The sequence below is a fragment of the Apium graveolens genome, chromosome 7 (assembly GCF_009905375.1).
Source record: "Apium graveolens cultivar Ventura chromosome 7, ASM990537v1, whole genome shotgun sequence".
Classification (NCBI taxonomy): Eukaryota; Viridiplantae; Streptophyta; class Magnoliopsida; order Apiales; family Apiaceae; genus Apium; species Apium graveolens.
The window spans coordinates 178,517-197,179 of record NC_133653.1 but is presented as its reverse complement, the minus strand read 5'-3'; the positions used below and the strand labels follow the sequence as shown (position 1 = coordinate 197,179).

Sequence of the window (18,663 nt, the reverse complement as noted above, 5' to 3'; positions counted from 1 at the left end):
GATGTTGGTACATGGAATTCTAATGCAGGTGCCCATACATTAGGTGTCACACATTGTGTGAACATTTTGAATCGTCTAGCCAGTGACACAAAGATGTCTCCAGATTTTAAGGCGTCACTGAGATTAAGTTGCCCATTTGGCTCCTTTACTCCGAATACTAGCTTTGTGCTAAATGATCCCACCACACTCATGTTCGATAACCTTGGAAAACACCTTGGGAGGGCGTGGTTCAATAGGGGCATTTGCTAGCCTCCAGGTCAGAAAACAACACCAGAAAGTTTTCCTTGTCTCAAATAAAATTCATTATGAAAACCAGATTTTTTATTTTGAGACAAAATGAAAATATCAAAGCCAATATCAAAGCCTCTTTAACATCTTCGAGAACGCCACTTGCATTACCTAATGTGGATGCAGAGCAAAAGAGTGTTGCTAAGTTGCTGATGTGGCGGATGAAGAAGAAGAGGAGTAACTTTTTGCAGCATCTTGCTTTGCAACTAGTCATTCAAGTGTGAAGTGGTTGATTGACGGCAGTTGTACTAATCATATAACGTTTGATCGTGAGCTTTTTAAGGATTTGGACACTTCAGTGGCTTCCAAAGTGAGGATTGGGAATGGAGAATATATTGCAGTCAAGGGAAAAGGCAGAGTGGCAATTGAAAGTATTTCAGATACAAATGGCAATGATGTCTTCAAAGTAAAAATGAAGGAGAAAAGCTTTGTACTTGATCCTTTGGAGGAAGAGGAGATTAATGGGGAGCAACCTGAGGATTATGTTGTGAAAGAAATAGAAGATCATGCATATTTACTTAAGAAAGCCTTATTTGGCCTCAAACAGGCCTCTAGAACATGGAATGGCATAATTGAGGAGTATTTGATGCAGCCTGTGTAAAAAAAGAAGCCTAAATGAAACATTGTGGTTAAGGAACGTGTTACTAGATTCGAACATGAAAGAAGAAGGATGCACAAAAGAATCAGCCGACAATCAAGAAGAAATTAGTATCTCTCACAATCATATTCTTCATGTTGATATATTTAAGAAGGCTCAGATAAGAAGCAAGTTTGAGTTTCTTAGCGAGAAACTTGGAGTTTGCAGCAACCAAAGCAAGGAGGAGTGTTGAAATTTGCTTTAGCTGCTGCAAGAATGTGATGCTGGAATTTCAGATATTTATTTTATCTCTTAGTTATATAAATGTGTTAATAAATAAGTAATTTCATGTACCACCAAAATACTTTACTAGACCCTATGAATGTAAATATAAAGCATCATAGGCTTTCGGTAGACTTCTTTCATTTCCTAATTTGCTTGCGACAAGTCCTAGCATTAGTATGAGTTCCTCTAAGGCGGAACGCTCCCCTACCGATGTATTTTTACAAGTAAATGACATGACGTGCTTGTCCTTTGAACAAATGGATGTGGTCTGTATGATGTTTACCTGGGTCAAAAATGACCAACAACTTCTGCTCCTATGCTTTATTCATGGCAAGATCACGGACAAGATCGTGGACCCTGCAACTCAAAACTTGACTGTTCTATTGCAAATCAATAACCTGCATCAAATTACGATTAAGTAACTTTGGCAAATACTGCAGCAAATCATGCTCATCCATGGTTGACAAATATTGTTCATGCTCAGGTACCATAAAAGACTTTACTATCCTCTTCAGAACATTTTTCATGTTAAATTTGTTGGAGACACAAACCTTAGCATGACTGTCAAAATTTCTCAACTCGCTAGAATTGTACAACTTTGTGGCAAGTGAAGTCTTTCCCAAGCCCCTCATACCGTGAATTGAAATGACTTTGAGGGATATATCCTCGCTATTAAGTTCAGCCTTCAAAGTCTTAAAATCATCCTCAAAACCAACCACTTCCACCTGGTTATCAATTGACGGAATGTCCATTTCATTAGACGCCATATCTGTCAATACTGTACTCAATTCGCCTGAACTTGATCACAACAATCCTTCCCTTGAGTGACTCAATATCAGAAAGAATAACTTCTTTTTTGAACATGCAAAGACAGCCCCGAAAACGATCCCAGATACTTTGTTTTGGAGCTGCGGTTACTTGTTGGAGTGTGTTGAAATTGCTTAAGATAGTTACCGCGTCATTAGGAACAACTCTGACGTTGTTCACCCAGTTGCGGATTAGCTCCTCTTCATCTTTGAGCCACCTTGCACTATCTCTCACTCCTATCCGAATGTTAACTTCTTGTGCAATAAATTCACCAAGCTTTTCAATTGCAAAAGATACGATTGCATCAACCATTCTTCTTTATTAAGCTTTATGATCTTAAGACAAATGGCCGGAAAATTGTAAAAGACAACAATTAATGCATGTGCTTTATGAGACTAATTGTAATTAATCAATGAAATATGCTAGATAGAATACTTAATAAATAACTACAATGGATGATGACTGTCTGGATCAAAGTCTGCTAACAAAACTAATACACGCTTGCATCAAGATCAACTGAGTGTTTGTTAAATCGAGATGACTCTTATTGCATTTTCTCTTTTCCTTCCCCTGTTTTGACAATCAGAACTTTCTGAGCGTGAACAAGATAATTTAACATGATTAATTACATGAATGCAAATTATTAGTGAAATTAAGAACCATGTGCCTCTCACTAGATTTGTATGTTTTAAAGCTAGTAGTAAATTATTGAAGTCCTCGGAGACTTGTCACAACTCTTTGGAGCAATTTAGAAGAAGAGGGACCATGACAGCAGCGTTTGTGGAATTTGTAGCAATCCTGTGATTCCTATAAATTTGTTGGACTTGAGATTTAAATAAGTCCAATTGAGAAAGACAAAACTCATATATCACAATTAATTTGTTTCCCGGGGGTTGATTTTGATTGCATTATGTTATATTCTATATATAATTACCTTTAATGGTAAAAATGTTTAGTCACCAACAGTAACTTTGATTAGTACGTCGCGTCGATACATTAGGATCAACTGAGTATTTGTCCGATCAAGATGACTATTGTTGCCTATTGCCTAAATTGGAACATTGAAAAGCATGGCTTCATTCTCATTGTAAAGGATGCTTTAAAACTCTGGAATGGAAAATCATACACATAAACCCCTCTGGAATGGAATATCTCGTTTGACAAGAGCCTTATCGTCCTTGATGCCAACAATAGGACTGCTCTCTCGTATGCTCACTTTGAGTTTATGATCATCAAAATTGTTCTCCTGAACAAGATAACTAGCAATCTCTTGCGTAACAAGAGTTGTGCTGTTCTTGATATCAACACTAGGAACACTTTCTCGTATGCTAACTTCAAGTTTATGATCAACAGAACTAGCATTAATGAGTGGAAGAGGGATATCAAAATTAGGTTGTGCACCAGAAGAAAGGCAATACAGACTGTTGAGCTTTCTCGACGATACGCATACGTGGACAATGTGACCAGAGATGATGGTGGTGGTAGAAGACCAGAGGAAAACAAGAATCAAAAGAAGAAGTGCTAATGGAACTCGAGAGAGTAACTTGGAAAGGATGAATTGAAAGAAACCAAGCTCTTTTGCAGCTCTTTTCGAAGATTTAGATCTTTTCTTACACAGTAAAAGGGCAATTTTTGTTGGCTATACAAAACTCAAGTTCCTTCAAGCTAATTTGCTCGGTTTTTAGGGAAGATATTCAAGACAAGAAGAGTGTCTTCAACATGAAGGTACGTCTTAGGAGGACTAAAATTGTCCTAAAAGTAGGCTGCACATTGGCCAGTTGTTAATGAACTAACGCAAAATGCCTTTCACGGTACTTCGCTGTCTTCAATACAAATTTAAAAGTAACATTAAGTATCCAATGCGACTATTAGCTAGCCAATTCTCCACTGTTAATTTGAGTATTCGTCGCTAACAGTAAACCAATTAAACATAATCAATTATCGGAATTGAGGTTAAAATAATTACTGGAATTTCTGGTTTTGCCGAAAGAGTACAAGTGAAAAACCTCTACAATGGGAGGGTGAATGTGGAATGTGACTCTACCTTTCGTGAGAGTGTCAATGTGGATGTGACGCCACGACACGACGCGACTCATAGGGATGGCAATCGGGTCGGTCGAAACGGGTTTAGCAAAAACCAAACCTGAACCCGATTATTTTTGCCGAACCCGAACCCGGAAAAACCCAAACCACTAAACCCGAACCCGAACCCATCGGGTTCGGTTCGGGTTTGTAGATCACTATTAAATTGCACTTTAATTTGCACAAACTTAGTAAAAAATTACTAGGATCTGATTTGAGTAAAGTGCTCATAAATACGACAATATTGAAATTTTTGGGGTTAAATTAGACGGTTCAGAGAAGACAATGGATCAAACCTCTATGAATAAAATTGTTAGTGAAATAATGCAATAACCTTGACCTTTAGTATTCTTGTATTGAACATGCTTGCTAAAAACATATTTCAACGATTTTAATGCAATAATTTGTAAAAAGTATATTTTTTTAGTAATAATATTAGTAATATATTATATTATATATTATATTATATATTATATTACTACTTTTAAAATATAAAATATTATTTATATATTAACACGGGTTTCGAATCGGGTTCGGGTCGGAACGGAACAGGTTTCGGGTTTTCGGGTCGGGTTCGGAACGGTATGCCTTAAACCCAAACCCATACGCGAGGCGACCTGGACGAGAAATTTTATTACTTGTTTAATTAAAATATTTACTGACTTATTGTATTTTTTTAATTTGAATATTAAATCTGTATAACAGAGAAATCGGTATTTGCTGATGAGGAATTTCTAACTCCGGTTTGCTGGAATAAATACTGATCAGGATTTGCTTAAGCTGACATATCCTGATTTGTTGAGGCCGATAAATCCTGACGCGCCTGGAGCATGATTTGCTAAGTGTAAATACTGATGGGTTGTCCTGACTGTTACGTTTCTGATTATGATAATATTGAATTAAATGCCGTTTAAGTCGTTATATTTATTTTATAATATGTAATTTTGTATGTGATATACCAGAAAGTTTTCCTGGTACCAAACAAAATTCATTATAAAACACCAGATTTTTATTTTGAAATAAAAATATCTACCTTAACATCTTCGAGAGCGTCACTTGCATTATCTAATGCAGTCTTTGCAGCAGCTCTGAAAGTGATTTTGGTCTCATTAAAGAATTTTTACCCTTACTATGCTAGGGGTGAAATTTAAGGCTTATTACAAATCTACCCATCGGGAATCTGAAACTGCTGCTGCAAGTTAAAAAGTTCTGTCTAAATCTCTTGCAAAGATCGAAACTTTTTGGCACAATGGGGATGGTAAGTTTTTGCTTAAAATCTTCCAACTAACCATTGCAGAACTCAGCTTAGTATGTGAAACTTATGCAACTAGAGTTAAATCCAGTTTTTACCCTTGTTTATATTACCTTTCAGAAAGAAGTACAACTTGCATTTTAGTAGCATTTTTAGTCCACATAAGAAAGTTCTGCAATGGATTGATTATACGAAGAACGTTACCAATCTATAAAAAAGAAAATATTTCAATAAAGAAAAGTCACACGACATCCGTCGAGATTATTCCTTAATCGAAATTATAAATAGCCAAAAAAGTACTTTGTAAAAAACACTAATTTATCTAGATTATTCGGGCCAATTATTTGACTCTGAAATTAATGCAAAACAGAATTATTATTCTATACATGCATAATGCATATGTATACTAGACAGCCAAAGTTGACTGTTATATAATTGATTATGTAGAGTAAGCTTACAAATCTGGGAAAGTTAGATATAAAGGTTGCAAATCTATAGCAACCGCCTTTCTCAACCTTGCCGTGCTATTATAATCTTCTGCAAGTATGTAAGCACTCTTTTAAATATATTGGTTTGTGCTTATATGTGTTTAATCTAATGTTCTTGATTAGGCTTCATGGGATTGAATTTGAAGAGATTAATGTTTCTGGTGCCAAGGGTCAGCAGTTTACTCCTAAATATAAAGGTTCTTTCTTTTTAGAATTGTTATTGTTTTTTGCTTTATATTTGGTATTGTGTAAAAGGTTTTATATTTGGGAAAATAAATTGATAGGTCCCTAAACTATTCGTGTTTTATGCGATAAGTCCCTGAACAAAAGATTCCGCAAACCGGGTCCCTGAACTTTTCCAATTGTTTGCATCAAGTCCTTCCGTTAAGTAGAATCTGACAGACGTCAGAATCTGTCAGTTCGTGCATAAGTGGCATTCCAGGTGTTAACATGTCATCAGCTTAGTTGTACGGAAATTATAAAAAAAATGTAATTAAACTGAAATTAAAGTTTAAAAATACATCACATGACTAGCACATGACTTTTAAAACGTATCTTTCTCCATTTTCAGTCGATACTTTAATTATTTTCCAATTACAAAGGGGGTGAGTTGCAGATCACTGGTGAGTAGTGACTCCTTGTGTATGCCGTTATAATTATCAGTAATATCAAGACTTGATCTATGCATTTTCTGGGTCATAAGTATAACTTCTATGAAGTTTTATGCTTCTATAAGTCCTAGTTTGAACAGGCTCGGCATGAATTAGCTAATTTTGCTTAGAAGAGTATTGACATGAATGGTAAAATGTCTAACTCAACTCTTTCCTATCTGACCTAATTCTGACTCTTTGCAACTCACTACAAGGTATCCATCTGATATACAGAAAAAAGCAACGATTCACTCCGTGTTAGATTGGCATCATTAGAATTTACGAGGGTGAAGGTGAATGATAATAGTCTAATCTACATTTTTAACAATCTTACTTTTGTTCTTAACCAGAATTTGTTCAAGTACATACCCATTCACACTTATCCAGCCTAATCTTCGTCACTTGTTGATCATCAATGACATTCGGAATTATAATGGCTATTACTTAATGGTTCAAACTTTCTTTTTCAGTTGGTTATGTTCAGAATAGGACACTTAAACCTCTACTTGGTGGTAAACTGGATCCAGAAGCTGCTGCTGTTATTGAAAAGCTTCTGTCTAAATCTCTTGCAAAAATTGAAAGGATCCAGAAGCGGCTGCTGTTAGGAGCATTATTAAAAATTCAATATACTAAAAAACTGAAGAGCAGTGTCTAACATATTGTTGTTGAATTTAGCTTGGACCTGAAAGTGATCGTAACCGAATACTAAGTCCATATAAGAAAGTTCTGCAATGGATTGAGGATACCAGGAATGCAACTAATCCATATTTCGACGAATTACATTCATTTATCTTGGAACTCAAATCCGTGTTGACAGTAGACAGCTCAGTAGTTGTAAAAGAAGTGACTAAGCAGAGTCATGCAGTGCTATCCAAGTTGTAGGGAGGAAACACCTGTAATGTGGTCTGAATCTCTTCGTTTAAAGCTCAGTTTTGCCAAATGTTGCAAGGGAATAAATGTGCAAGAACAGATGCTCCTGTTCCGAATAAAACTTGGGGTCTGAGGTTTACAATTTCATTAGGCCATGTTGCTTACCCATGCTGTTGTCAAACTTTGTTGGAATTATAATCCCGGATTATTATACAAGAAAAATAATTTCATTATTCTTAATTGTAATCCAGAAAATTAAATTACTCTATCTAGAAATTTTAAGTTCAGAACTACTAGATAATTAGGGCCGAACAAAACCGAACTGAAATCGAAAAACCAAACCGAACCGAACCGTGCTAATTCTGTTCGGTCCTGATTTTTCAGAAATTTTGGTTCGGTGCGGTTCTTTTCAAAAATATTTCAGTCCGGACCAAATTATAAATACTATAATTTTATTTTATATACATTTTACATATATTTTAAAAATATAATCATAATATTTCATTTGTAATTATATTTCTACACTCTTGTTACTCTATATATCACCTTACTTTAATTATATTTTAAATTTTATAATGTGTGGTTTAAGATTTTAATACAATTTTATTTTTGAAAAAAATTTGGTCCGTTCGGTCCAAAACCGGACCGAACCGACTGAATGCTCAACCCTATAAGATAATCAGTAAAATATGGACAATGGACATATATTAAAGTGTTAATGTTAAAAATTTGAATTTATTAAATGATAAAAAATGAATAAAATTAATATTAATATTGTGTAGTTGTGGAGAACCCAACATGATATTATGATAAAAGTTGATATAATAAATATTTTTATATGTAGTTAAAACTTATAAGGAATCCGAGGATGAAGTTAAAAAATTAGCTAAATAAAGTAAATTTTATATATTTATGTAATTATAGAGAATCAAATAGAAATCCTTCGAAATTTAAATTTTTTTTATAGAATGTGACTTTTATCCTTAAAAAATTTCAATTCTAAGTATGTTTTAAAAATTATGGTAAGAGGAAATATAATTTTTATGAAAATTGTGTAGTTACGCTGAATTAAATTTTATTTCCTTTGATGAAAACTATAATCTTATCCTCTATTAAAAAAATAAAACATCAACAAATGAACATGAATTTGGTTAAAGAGAAAACAAACAAACCTGAATTCTATTATAACTGCTATGAGCTATTATAATATTATAAGTCATATAAAAATCTAAAAAGAATAAAAATTATACATTTAGAGTTATGATGAAATTCAAAAAAGAGTTAAAACAAGAATTCGGTGGAAACCAAAGAAATTAAGAACACAAAGTTAAAGTAAAGGGTGAAAAAAATAAAACCAAATTTAATATAATCATAAAATATTTAGAAGTATAAAGAAATAAAAATAAAACTAAATGACATGTATAAAACTAAATTCAATTCTCTCTATTTACGCAAAGATTGTGGTGAGAGGAATTATAAATTTTATAAAAAATGAGTATTTACACTGAATTAAATTTTATCTCCTTCATTATGAACTATAATCTTATCCTCAATTAAAAAAACAAAACATCAACCAATAACCTGAATTTGGTTAAAAGGAAAAGGAAACAAAAGTGAATTTTATAATCCTTACATTACATTACCCTAATTAATCTCATTATAATTGTTATGAGCTACAGAGCATCAAACAAAACCACACTCAACCCAGATAATTTCGAGCTCATGTTGGTAATAGCTGATGGGGCTGGTGACATGTATTGATAATTTTGTTTCGAGTATCATTGGTGATGATAAATGCAGTATCTATTCTTTGTCTGTTTATTGTTGAAATAGCTTATTATGCTCTTTGCATTTTCTCTTGTAACATCAATATCCACTTCCACAATCTTGACGTGGTCATCCTGTACTCAGATAAACATCAAGCAAATAATTGATATAACAAATAGAAAACTTGTAAATCAACATTTTTTAAGTATGTAAATTGTTCATGTCAATTCTGATATAGGTGATCGACCAAAAATGCTGAAGCTTAATTGAATGGCATACGTGAACTTGTTATCTGTACATTTTGTCTAAATTGATTACCTTCGGGTTAAATGGATTTGGTTGATTAATCATTTTAATTCTTCTAGCACGAGCTCAATTGTTAGCGATCAACAAGGCCTGCAAGCACCGAAATGTTGCAGTAGCTTGTTTCCTCACTAGATGACCCCTCACCTATGATTGCAACTTCACCAGTCCTTTCAATGCAATCAACGCCTTTCTTGCCTGTTTAAGTGAGAAAAGTGCCGGTCAAAATTCATATGTAAGGATTTTATTGGACTCGTCTAGATGATTTTAAGGGATTTTATTTGTTGGTTGATACAAATTCTTATGCGCAAGTAAATAAGTATATTTGTAAATCAATTGACATAACTTTAGTAAGACTTAATTCTACTATGCGTGTATACTTATATACTTTGTAACTGAGTAATTTCCAGCATATACCAAAAACGACCTAAAAACATATTGAATTTTGGTAGCAGCGATAGCGATATCTTCAACTGAAGTGGCTACCCGACGGTATGTGTAAGTTCGTCTCGTTACAGCTTCATTCGCCATGTATGCTGCAGCGGCAAAAGTATCTTCAACTGTAATGGCTGTCTGAGAAGAAGAATAAGTTAGTATTTAAATGAAGTGGTTAGCAATGGTGAAACTACAAGACTACCCCTGTGCTTTGACGGTGTTAAACACAATCTAACGGAAGTACACAATTTGCTAGAATCTTGTAAGTAAAGGTACACAAAATGCGAGATACTAAAACAAAGGTACACAAAGTGCATGAAGAGGAAACTTGAGATACACACTATGCATTTAACTCTATATCTTTCATTACACCATATATACATTTTTGGACTGTAATTTATACTATATACATTGTTTAAATTTGCAACGGGATCATTTCGTTGTACATTATCGGCCTATATATGTTCATAAATCCTAAATTAGAATTATAAAATTTAAACTTTTTTGCAAACTCCCATTGATATCTAAAACAATGAATAAATGAATAATCAGTAAACGGAAAATAGAGAAACTCGTAAAAAAAAACTAAAGAAAAATTTATCAAAGTCCAGAGGCTAATAGGAAACAAGTCAACAAAGAATATCATATCAACAATAATAACAACAAACTCAAGATTAGGCTAATAGGAAACAAGTGAACAAAGAATATCATATCAACAATAATAACAACAAACGCAAGATTACATTAATTCGAAATGCACGTAAAAACAAACACGAAAATTTAATCCGTAACCAGATAAAACACACGCGCGCGCACAGACTCGCACTTATTAAAGCCTGCAAACAGAGCAGGGGTGCAGTAAAAGAAAGAACCTTGACAACGAAATCATGAGCAGAATAGGTTTGGCAACTGGCCATCGTATAATCTGGTCACAACCCAAACAAACAAAACCACAAATCAGTTAATGCAGAATAATTAAGGCCTGATTAAGATGAGGAATAATTAAAGCACCTGATCAAGAAAAGGAATGTAAATGGAGCAGCTTAATGTCCAATGACATTTATTGGACAATAATCTTGAGAGAAACAAAATTTGGTAGATGATATAAGAAACAGTGATTCTTCTATATATACATGGCAAAGGATTTTCATCCGTTGCATTTACATTCCTAAGGAAAATTGCTTTGTAACAATGTTTCCTATATTTTTTGTTTACTAGCTTAACTTGCATAGTTCCTTCAAGTCCAACAAAATGCTTTACCAAAAGAGTAATGCTAGGTTTCTCGAATATTTTTCCCAATTTTTTTTCAAATTTTGATTTGAGATTTATATTTACACACACTTGATCTCATATTATTATTAAAGAAAGTTACCATTTATGCATGACACATCATTATTTAAAAAAAATTGGGATCCCGAGCATTTCTCTTACGAAAAAGTTGTTCCCATTCAACTTAAATTTTAATGTCACGTGCTTTTTTTAATAATCCTATCTGTCCACTTGAGTTATCTTATTGCCTGTCAGTTTGATTTCCCGTTTATTATTATCGATTTTGTTGGTTGATTCAAATAAAGATAAAAAAGTGGGTGAATTTTTTATGAAAAATATGAATTTTATTTATGTAGAAAAAAAATACAAATTTCTACTTTTTTAAAAAAAACGAGTTTGCAACTAATTGTAATGCCTATAACTAAATTCAAATACAACCTCAATTATTTTCACAAAAACCTAAAAGTAAATTAATTAATTTTGACAACCAACTGCATTTTTACCAATATTTTTTAAACAAACAGTAAAATTATAAAGAACCTCAATTTTTTGTTAGCATTTTTGATAATTTCTAAAAATAAACCAGACTTAATGAAGGAATCAAATTTAAGTAAATAAAAATTATGCAACGAGAATTAAATACTCCCTTTGTTCCAACATACAAGTCCATTTGACTTTCTAAGCGTATTTTAAGATGTATAAAAATCATAATTCCACATATTTTTTTCTAATTTTTCTTTTCTTGAATTAAAATTTAATATATATACTTTTATTATGAAAAAAGAATTTTAAAAATAATTTGTAGAGTTATGCTTTTTATTCACGTTAAAATATGCATAAAACATCAAAAAGATCTGTATCTTATATCTATATAAACAAAAATCTCAGTTGTCTAACTTGGCAGTTCCTGTCAATCTTCTACGTATTTTTTTTCTTTTTTTCAGCTCCTTTGTTTTTTTATCCCGCAATCCCTCACATTTCTCTGCTAATAGATCGAACATTTATAGCAAAATACCAAGAGACCATCGTTACATTCAATCATAGTACTTACACCTCCTAAAATTAATCTCACACACACATACACACAATGCTTTAAATCCTAATATTGATATTGATAATTTATAAATTGACCAAGTAATGATCAAAACCCAATAACCCATGAAAAATATTCTACCAAGAAAAGGAGCAGCCTTCAACATGTTTGCGATAATGTACCTATGAATCAAGAAAACGGAAATGTGGGCTTTTCCGAGAGGTTCATGTTTTAAAATTTTTTAACAAATTGCAAATATGGGTTTTCATGATGCTGGTGGGAATTCACCCTAGGAAAAAAATTGGATCAACTTAGATTTCTTACTCAATTAACCAGATGGAAGATCTGAGGTTTATTAACATAGAAGATCAGAACAAAAAATAGGCTGGACCTGGTGTCACAAAAGAGTATATATGATTGCTCTGCTGGGTAATGACTCTTAGTATCACAATTTGAGAAAAAAAGATCCAAAATCTCACAGGCGCCCTTTATATCACTCAAAAACGTAATATTTTTTTGCGCTTCTTATCTAGCACAAAAACACAACTATTTCTTGAGTCCAATGGTGATAATTATCTTTATTATTTTTTGAATTAAATCAAAAAACGCACTTTAATATTGCGTTAATTATGAAACGCATTCTTTTGATGCGTTTGTGCAAAGCCAACGCATTGTTACTTGTGTTAGTATTAGTTCAGAAAATTGATTTGCTATCCATGGGATTTGAACCTCCATCGCTCAAGACAATGAGCTCCAAAATGTACCATCTAACCACTGAGCTAGCTCTAACGTTCTGTATATATTATAAACGCAACTAAATATCACGTTTGTGAGTGATATAAAAGGCCATTTTATAACATCAGTGAGATTTTGGACCTTTTCTTCCTAAATTGTGAGAGTAAGGGCCATAATTCTAATGAATTTGTAAACATCAAACCCCAAGTTTTATTCGGAACAGGAGCATCTGTTCTTGCATACTACTACACTTGACTGTTTAATTCATTCCTTTGCAACAATTGGTAAAACTGAGCTCTAAACAAAGAGATTCACATACCACATTACAGGTGTTTCGTCCCTACAACTTGGATAGCACTGCATGACTCTGCTTAGTCACTTCGTTTACTACTGAGCTGTCTACTGTCAGCACGGCTTTGAGTTCCAAGATAAATGAATGTAATTCGTCGAAATATGGATTAGTTGCATTCCTGGTATCCTCAATCCATTAAAGAAGTTTCTTGTATGGACTTAATATTCGGTTACGATCACTTTCAGGTACAAGCTAAGTTCAACAACAATATGTTAGACACTGCTCTTCAGTTTTTTAGTATATTGAATTTTTAATAATGCTCCTAAAATTTTAGTTGGGCTTCTCTCGAGAAATTTTAGGTCGTCTCCATGGATTTTCCCCCAATTAATAAAAAAAACTACATTCGCCCCTGATGTGCATCAACCTTACTGAAATTGCAGACAATTAGATAGATTCAATCTCACTACTCACCAGTGATCTGCAACTCCAGGAAATGAACAAGCGAGATAGATAAGAATTGCATGGCTGCACATCATTAAAATTCGGGATTTTGTTATGCAAGTTTAATGACTGCTAGATACAACTAACTAGAACCTGGTCAAATAAAAATCTTAACATGTGCAGGCTGAAAAATAAGACTGTCTACTAGTTGGAGGACCAAAAAGTAACAGCTTTTTTCACATTAGGTAGATGAATTTTGATGCAAGGAAATTAGAAATCTCTTATCTACTAAACAATCAAACACATTAGATGTGAAAAGTTGAGTTAATGAGAAACATAAGAAAACAAGGTAGAAGTCAATTAGCAACGGCAAGTTACTTGTAGTACCTCTCAAAGAGCTTGTAACTTCCATGAACAATTGCTGGCAATTTTCCCATAGGATTTATTACTGAAAGCAGCATTTTGAAAGATGATAACGTCAACTTTCTAATTACACTATGTGTTTAAGAGTAATATAGCGCGCACACACAGGTACCAAAACACACTCTACGAGTCTGCAAGCAATTACATTAAACATAAACTGACTGAAGACTGTGAATACTGGGGGTTCTCTGATCTAGTGATCTACCTAAAAAATGAATATCAAGTCATGTGAACACTTAAATACACTAGTTATGTAATATTATACATGTTAAGTTGCTAACTCTCCCAAAACCTTATAATTTTAGGATAAGAGGTTAACATGTATATCCTGCTCAGATGTTAGCAACTTTCCTCATTCAAAGGTCTCATTTAGGACTTGAGGATATCTAGGAGTCGGGGCAATAGTTAGCTTAAGTGTCCAAATATGTCCAAATTAAAATTTTGAGGGATATCAAATTCTCAAGATACGAACACAAGAATCAAGACATGTTGATATTACTCGGTCTGTCATTGGCTCTCAACACAACCCGCAGGTCGGGTATTTTTACCGCAACACCGAATAATGCACAATGACAATCACCTAATGCTAAGCCTTAAAACATGTATCTTGTTTATATTATTGGGCCAATGGTCGTGCAAAAGCTCTTGCCATACAATCCCACATTCTGTCAAATACTAGGAACCAGAAACAATGAAAAATCAATCAATCGTCTTGTTCCATGATATTGTAGCTTAGTGGGCAACGAATCTTCTTTAATTACAATTCCTCAAGAACAAAAATTCTTCCATGTTCAAGCTAACATACTAAAAGTGACTCTTCTTCCCCAATCTCAAAACTATTAGCTCCTCAATACATAGTACTAGACTACTATAGTACATGATAATTAGACGAAACTCTTCAAAATTCATTTCAACACAAGACAATCATTTTAAAAAAATATATAAAACCTCCTACACAATACCAAATATAAAGCAAAAAACAATAACAATTCTAAAAAGAAGAACCTTTATATTCAGGAGTAAACTGCTGACCCTTGGCAACAGAAACATTGATCTCTTCAAATTCAATCCCATGAAGCCTAATCAAGAAAATTCAAGAAACAAAGATTAAAAATATACTAGCACACAAACATACATAAAAAGCCATCTAAAAGTGTGTTTATACATACTTGCAGAAGATTATAATAGCACGACAAGGTTGAGAAAGGCGGTTGCTATAGATTTGCAGCTTCATCTTCTTCACAATTGTCTTCTTAGACAAATGGGATTATTTTTTTTTATATCTAACTTTCCCAGATTTGTTAGCTTACTCTACACAATCAATTATAACAGTCAAACTTTGGCAGGCTAGTATACATATGCATTATGCATGTATAGAATAATAATTCTGTTTTACATTATTTCAGAGTCAAATAATTGGACAGAATAATCCAGATAAATTAGTGTTTTTTACGAAGTATTTTTTGGCTATTTATAATTTCGATTAAGGAATAATCTCGACGGATGTCGTATAATTATTTTCTTGTTTATAAATTGGTATAGTTCTTCGTATCATCAATCCATTGCAGAACTTTCTTATGTGGACTAAAAATGCTACTAAAATGCAAGTTGTAGTTCTTTCTGAAAAGTAATATAAATAAGGGTAAAAACTGGATTTACCTTTAGTTGCATAAGTTTCACATATGCAATGGTTAGTTGGCAGTTTTTAAGCAAAAACTTACCATCCCCATTGTGCCAAAAAGTTTCGAACTTTGCAAGAAATTTAGTAACTTTTTCACTTGCAGCAGCAGTTTCAGATTCCAAATGGATAAATTTGTAATAAGTCTTAAATTTCACTCTTAGCATGTTAAGGGTAAAAATTCTTTAATGAGACCAAAATCACTTTCAGGGCAGCTGCAAAGACTGCATTAGGTAATGCAAGTGGCGCTCTCGAAGATGTTAAGACATATTTTTTTATTTCAAAATCAAAAATCTGGTTTTTATAATGAATTTTGTTTGATACCAAGAAAACTTTCTCGTATATCACATAAAGGATTGCATATCACAAAATAAATATCCTGACTTAAACAATATTTAATTGAATATTATTATAATCAGAAATGTAACAGTCAGGACAACCCATCAGTATTTACACTCAGCAAATCCTGATCCAGGCGCGTCAGGATTTATCAGCCTCGACAAATAAGGATCTGTCAGCTTAAGCAAATCCTGATCAGTATTTATTTCAGCAAATCAGAGTTAGAAATTCCTGATCAACAAATACTGATTTCCATGTTATACATATTCAATATTCAGATTAAAATAATATAATAAGTGAGTAAATATTTTAATTAAACAAGCAGTAAAATTACTCGCCCAGGTCCCCTCGCGTACACGAGACGCCGAGACATTCGCCTAAATCGCACTTTGACCCGACCCGAGTCGAGTCTTGTCGTGTCGTGGCGTGGTGTCACATCGACATTGACACTCCCACGAAGGTAGAGTCACATTCCACATTCACCCTCCCATTGTAGAGGTTTTTCACTTGTACTCTTTCGGCAAAACCAGAAATTCCAGTAAATACATAAACCTCAATTCTGATAATTGCTTATGTTTAATTGGTTTACTGTTAGCGACGAATACTCAAATTAACAGTGGAGAATTGGCTAGCTGATACTCGCATTGGATACTTAATGTTACTTTTAAATTTATATTGAAGACAGCGAAGTACCGTGAAAGGCATTTTGGGTTAGTTCATTAACATGCTAATGTGCAGCCTACTTTTAGGAGTTCCATTAACACTTCTTTTGATTCTTATCTTCCTCTGGTCTTCTACCACCACCATTATCTCTGATCACATTGTCCATGTATGCGTATCGTCGAGAAAGCTCAACAGTCTGTATTGTCTTTCTTCTGGTGCACAACCTAATTTTGATATCCCTCTTCCACTCATTAATGCTAGTTATGTTGATGATCATAAACTTGAAGTTAGCATCCGAGAAAGTGTTCCTAGTGTTGATATCAAGAACATCACAACTCTTGTTACGCAAGAGATTGCTAGTTATCTTGTTCAAGAGAACAATTTTGATGATCATAAACCACTACACCATAGATGGCCTATAGCAACATCAAAATAATGTTACAACAGGCCAAAATAATGTTACTATAGCCATCCAAAAGACCTAAGGTAACATAAAAATTAAGTTGCTTTTTTTCGAGTTACCCTTGGCCCCTAAGGTAACATTACGTTTACCCTGGTGTAACATTGACATTTGTGTTACAATAGCAGTCAAAGGTAATATCAATCTGTGTTTATAGTATCACATTATGTATGTTACCTTTGCACTTAGATTTTCCAAAAAAAATGGGGCCCACCAGTGGGGCCCACAGCGATGACATGGCATGTAGGTTCACAGTGGTGATGTGGCATATGAGTTCCACAGTGGTAGCATCAAATTTTTACCAGGGGTAACACTTTGAACAACCTACTCTAACACTTTATGAAGCTACTGTAATAACTTACCAGGAAGAAAAATGAAAAACTAATATCAAAAAGTTTGAAATCGACTGCAAAATTTGAAAATATATTACATTAATCTAATACATTCCAAATTTCATAATCTCAACTACATTCATAACCAGTCTACAATCTACAGAAATCACAATAAATTTAACCAATACAACCAACTAATCTACATCCCAAAACATGTTCCACTTCCTGCTAGTAGCTGCCGAGAACTTGACACGTATGCATTCATCAACAAATATATAGTTGTTAAAGCTGAAATGAGAAAAAAATAAAGGTTAGGCCATACAATAACCTATATATACCCCATGCAAAAGTATTGTACTTATATATTCTATAACAACTACTATTTTACATACCTGATGCATATATACATACAACATTAATGCTCCTGGGATTGAAGTAATAAGAGATGTGATAGAATTTAGAAGTTAAAGTTTAAAACAGATTCTTCATAGGGAGCATATCCAGCAAAAGGAAGAGGATACCATCTCATTGACATCAAGCGTAAATAAATTTACCAAGTCATTCACATATCAAATTTTCACAAAAGAAGAAAATAAAACCTGATCACAACGTAAAGGTAAACTAAATTATCTAAGTAAGCCTCTATCCCATCTTTCACTCCACTTGATTCATAAAAAAATGCTTGAATCTGAGAGTAGCTGCAAAAACATGTATTACATGTTACACTAGTTTACTATTGCCTTTTCTTTCTTTACAACAATTCCGACTTAACTTTTCAGAGCATATATGCATAGAAAGTATGAAAATATTTCAATATAGTCAAATTTTGGATATCTTATGCATTTGGATATCTTATGCATGCAGGAGCCTCGATGGATTATGAAAATGTAACAAATACACCTCCGAATAGAAAAAGGGATTAACTTAAATATAAAAGTGTTTAAAAAAACAACTCACCTTGAATATCTTTGTTTGCTGCTTCAGCCAACTGGAAAGAATCAGGCATGTTGTCCCCTTCTGAACAATAGCATAATAAGCAAGTGACCTTCAAACCTATGGCCTGATTAGGCACACAGAAAATAGTTAGATACACAACTATAGAATATTGTTCTTACTAGGTAAGACAGCTTAGATACTTTTGGATATATTACACTAATATTTAGGTCATAAAAACCTATATAACTTAATATATTT

The 18,663-nt window shown here is 33.3% G+C and overlaps 2 protein-coding genes across 2 annotated transcripts in view; one reads left to right on the top strand and one right to left on the bottom strand.

Annotated features, from left to right (window-relative positions):
• The window catches only part of LOC141672096 (glutathione S-transferase T1-like), a 272,410-nt gene extending 265,084 nt beyond the window's left edge, over positions 1-7,326 (top strand). The window contains exon 7 of the mRNA XM_074478594.1: positions 7,105-7,326. Coding sequence (XP_074334695.1) covers positions 7,105-7,311 — 207 coding nt within the window. The 3' untranslated portion in view covers positions 7,312-7,326. The remainder of the gene's footprint in view (positions 1-7,104) is intronic.
• The window catches only part of LOC141672097 (glutathione S-transferase T1-like), an 85,907-nt gene extending 70,580 nt beyond the window's left edge, over positions 1-15,327 (bottom strand). The window contains exons 1-4 of the mRNA XM_074478595.1: positions 15,167-15,327; positions 15,003-15,076; positions 13,962-14,022; positions 13,605-13,658 (exon numbers count right to left, since the gene is read on the bottom strand). Coding sequence (XP_074334696.1) covers positions 13,605-13,658; positions 13,962-14,022; positions 15,003-15,076; positions 15,167-15,231 — 254 coding nt within the window. The 5' untranslated portion in view covers positions 15,232-15,327. The remainder of the gene's footprint in view (positions 1-13,604; positions 13,659-13,961; positions 14,023-15,002; positions 15,077-15,166) is intronic.
• Positions 15,328-18,663: the final 3,336 nt, after the last annotated feature.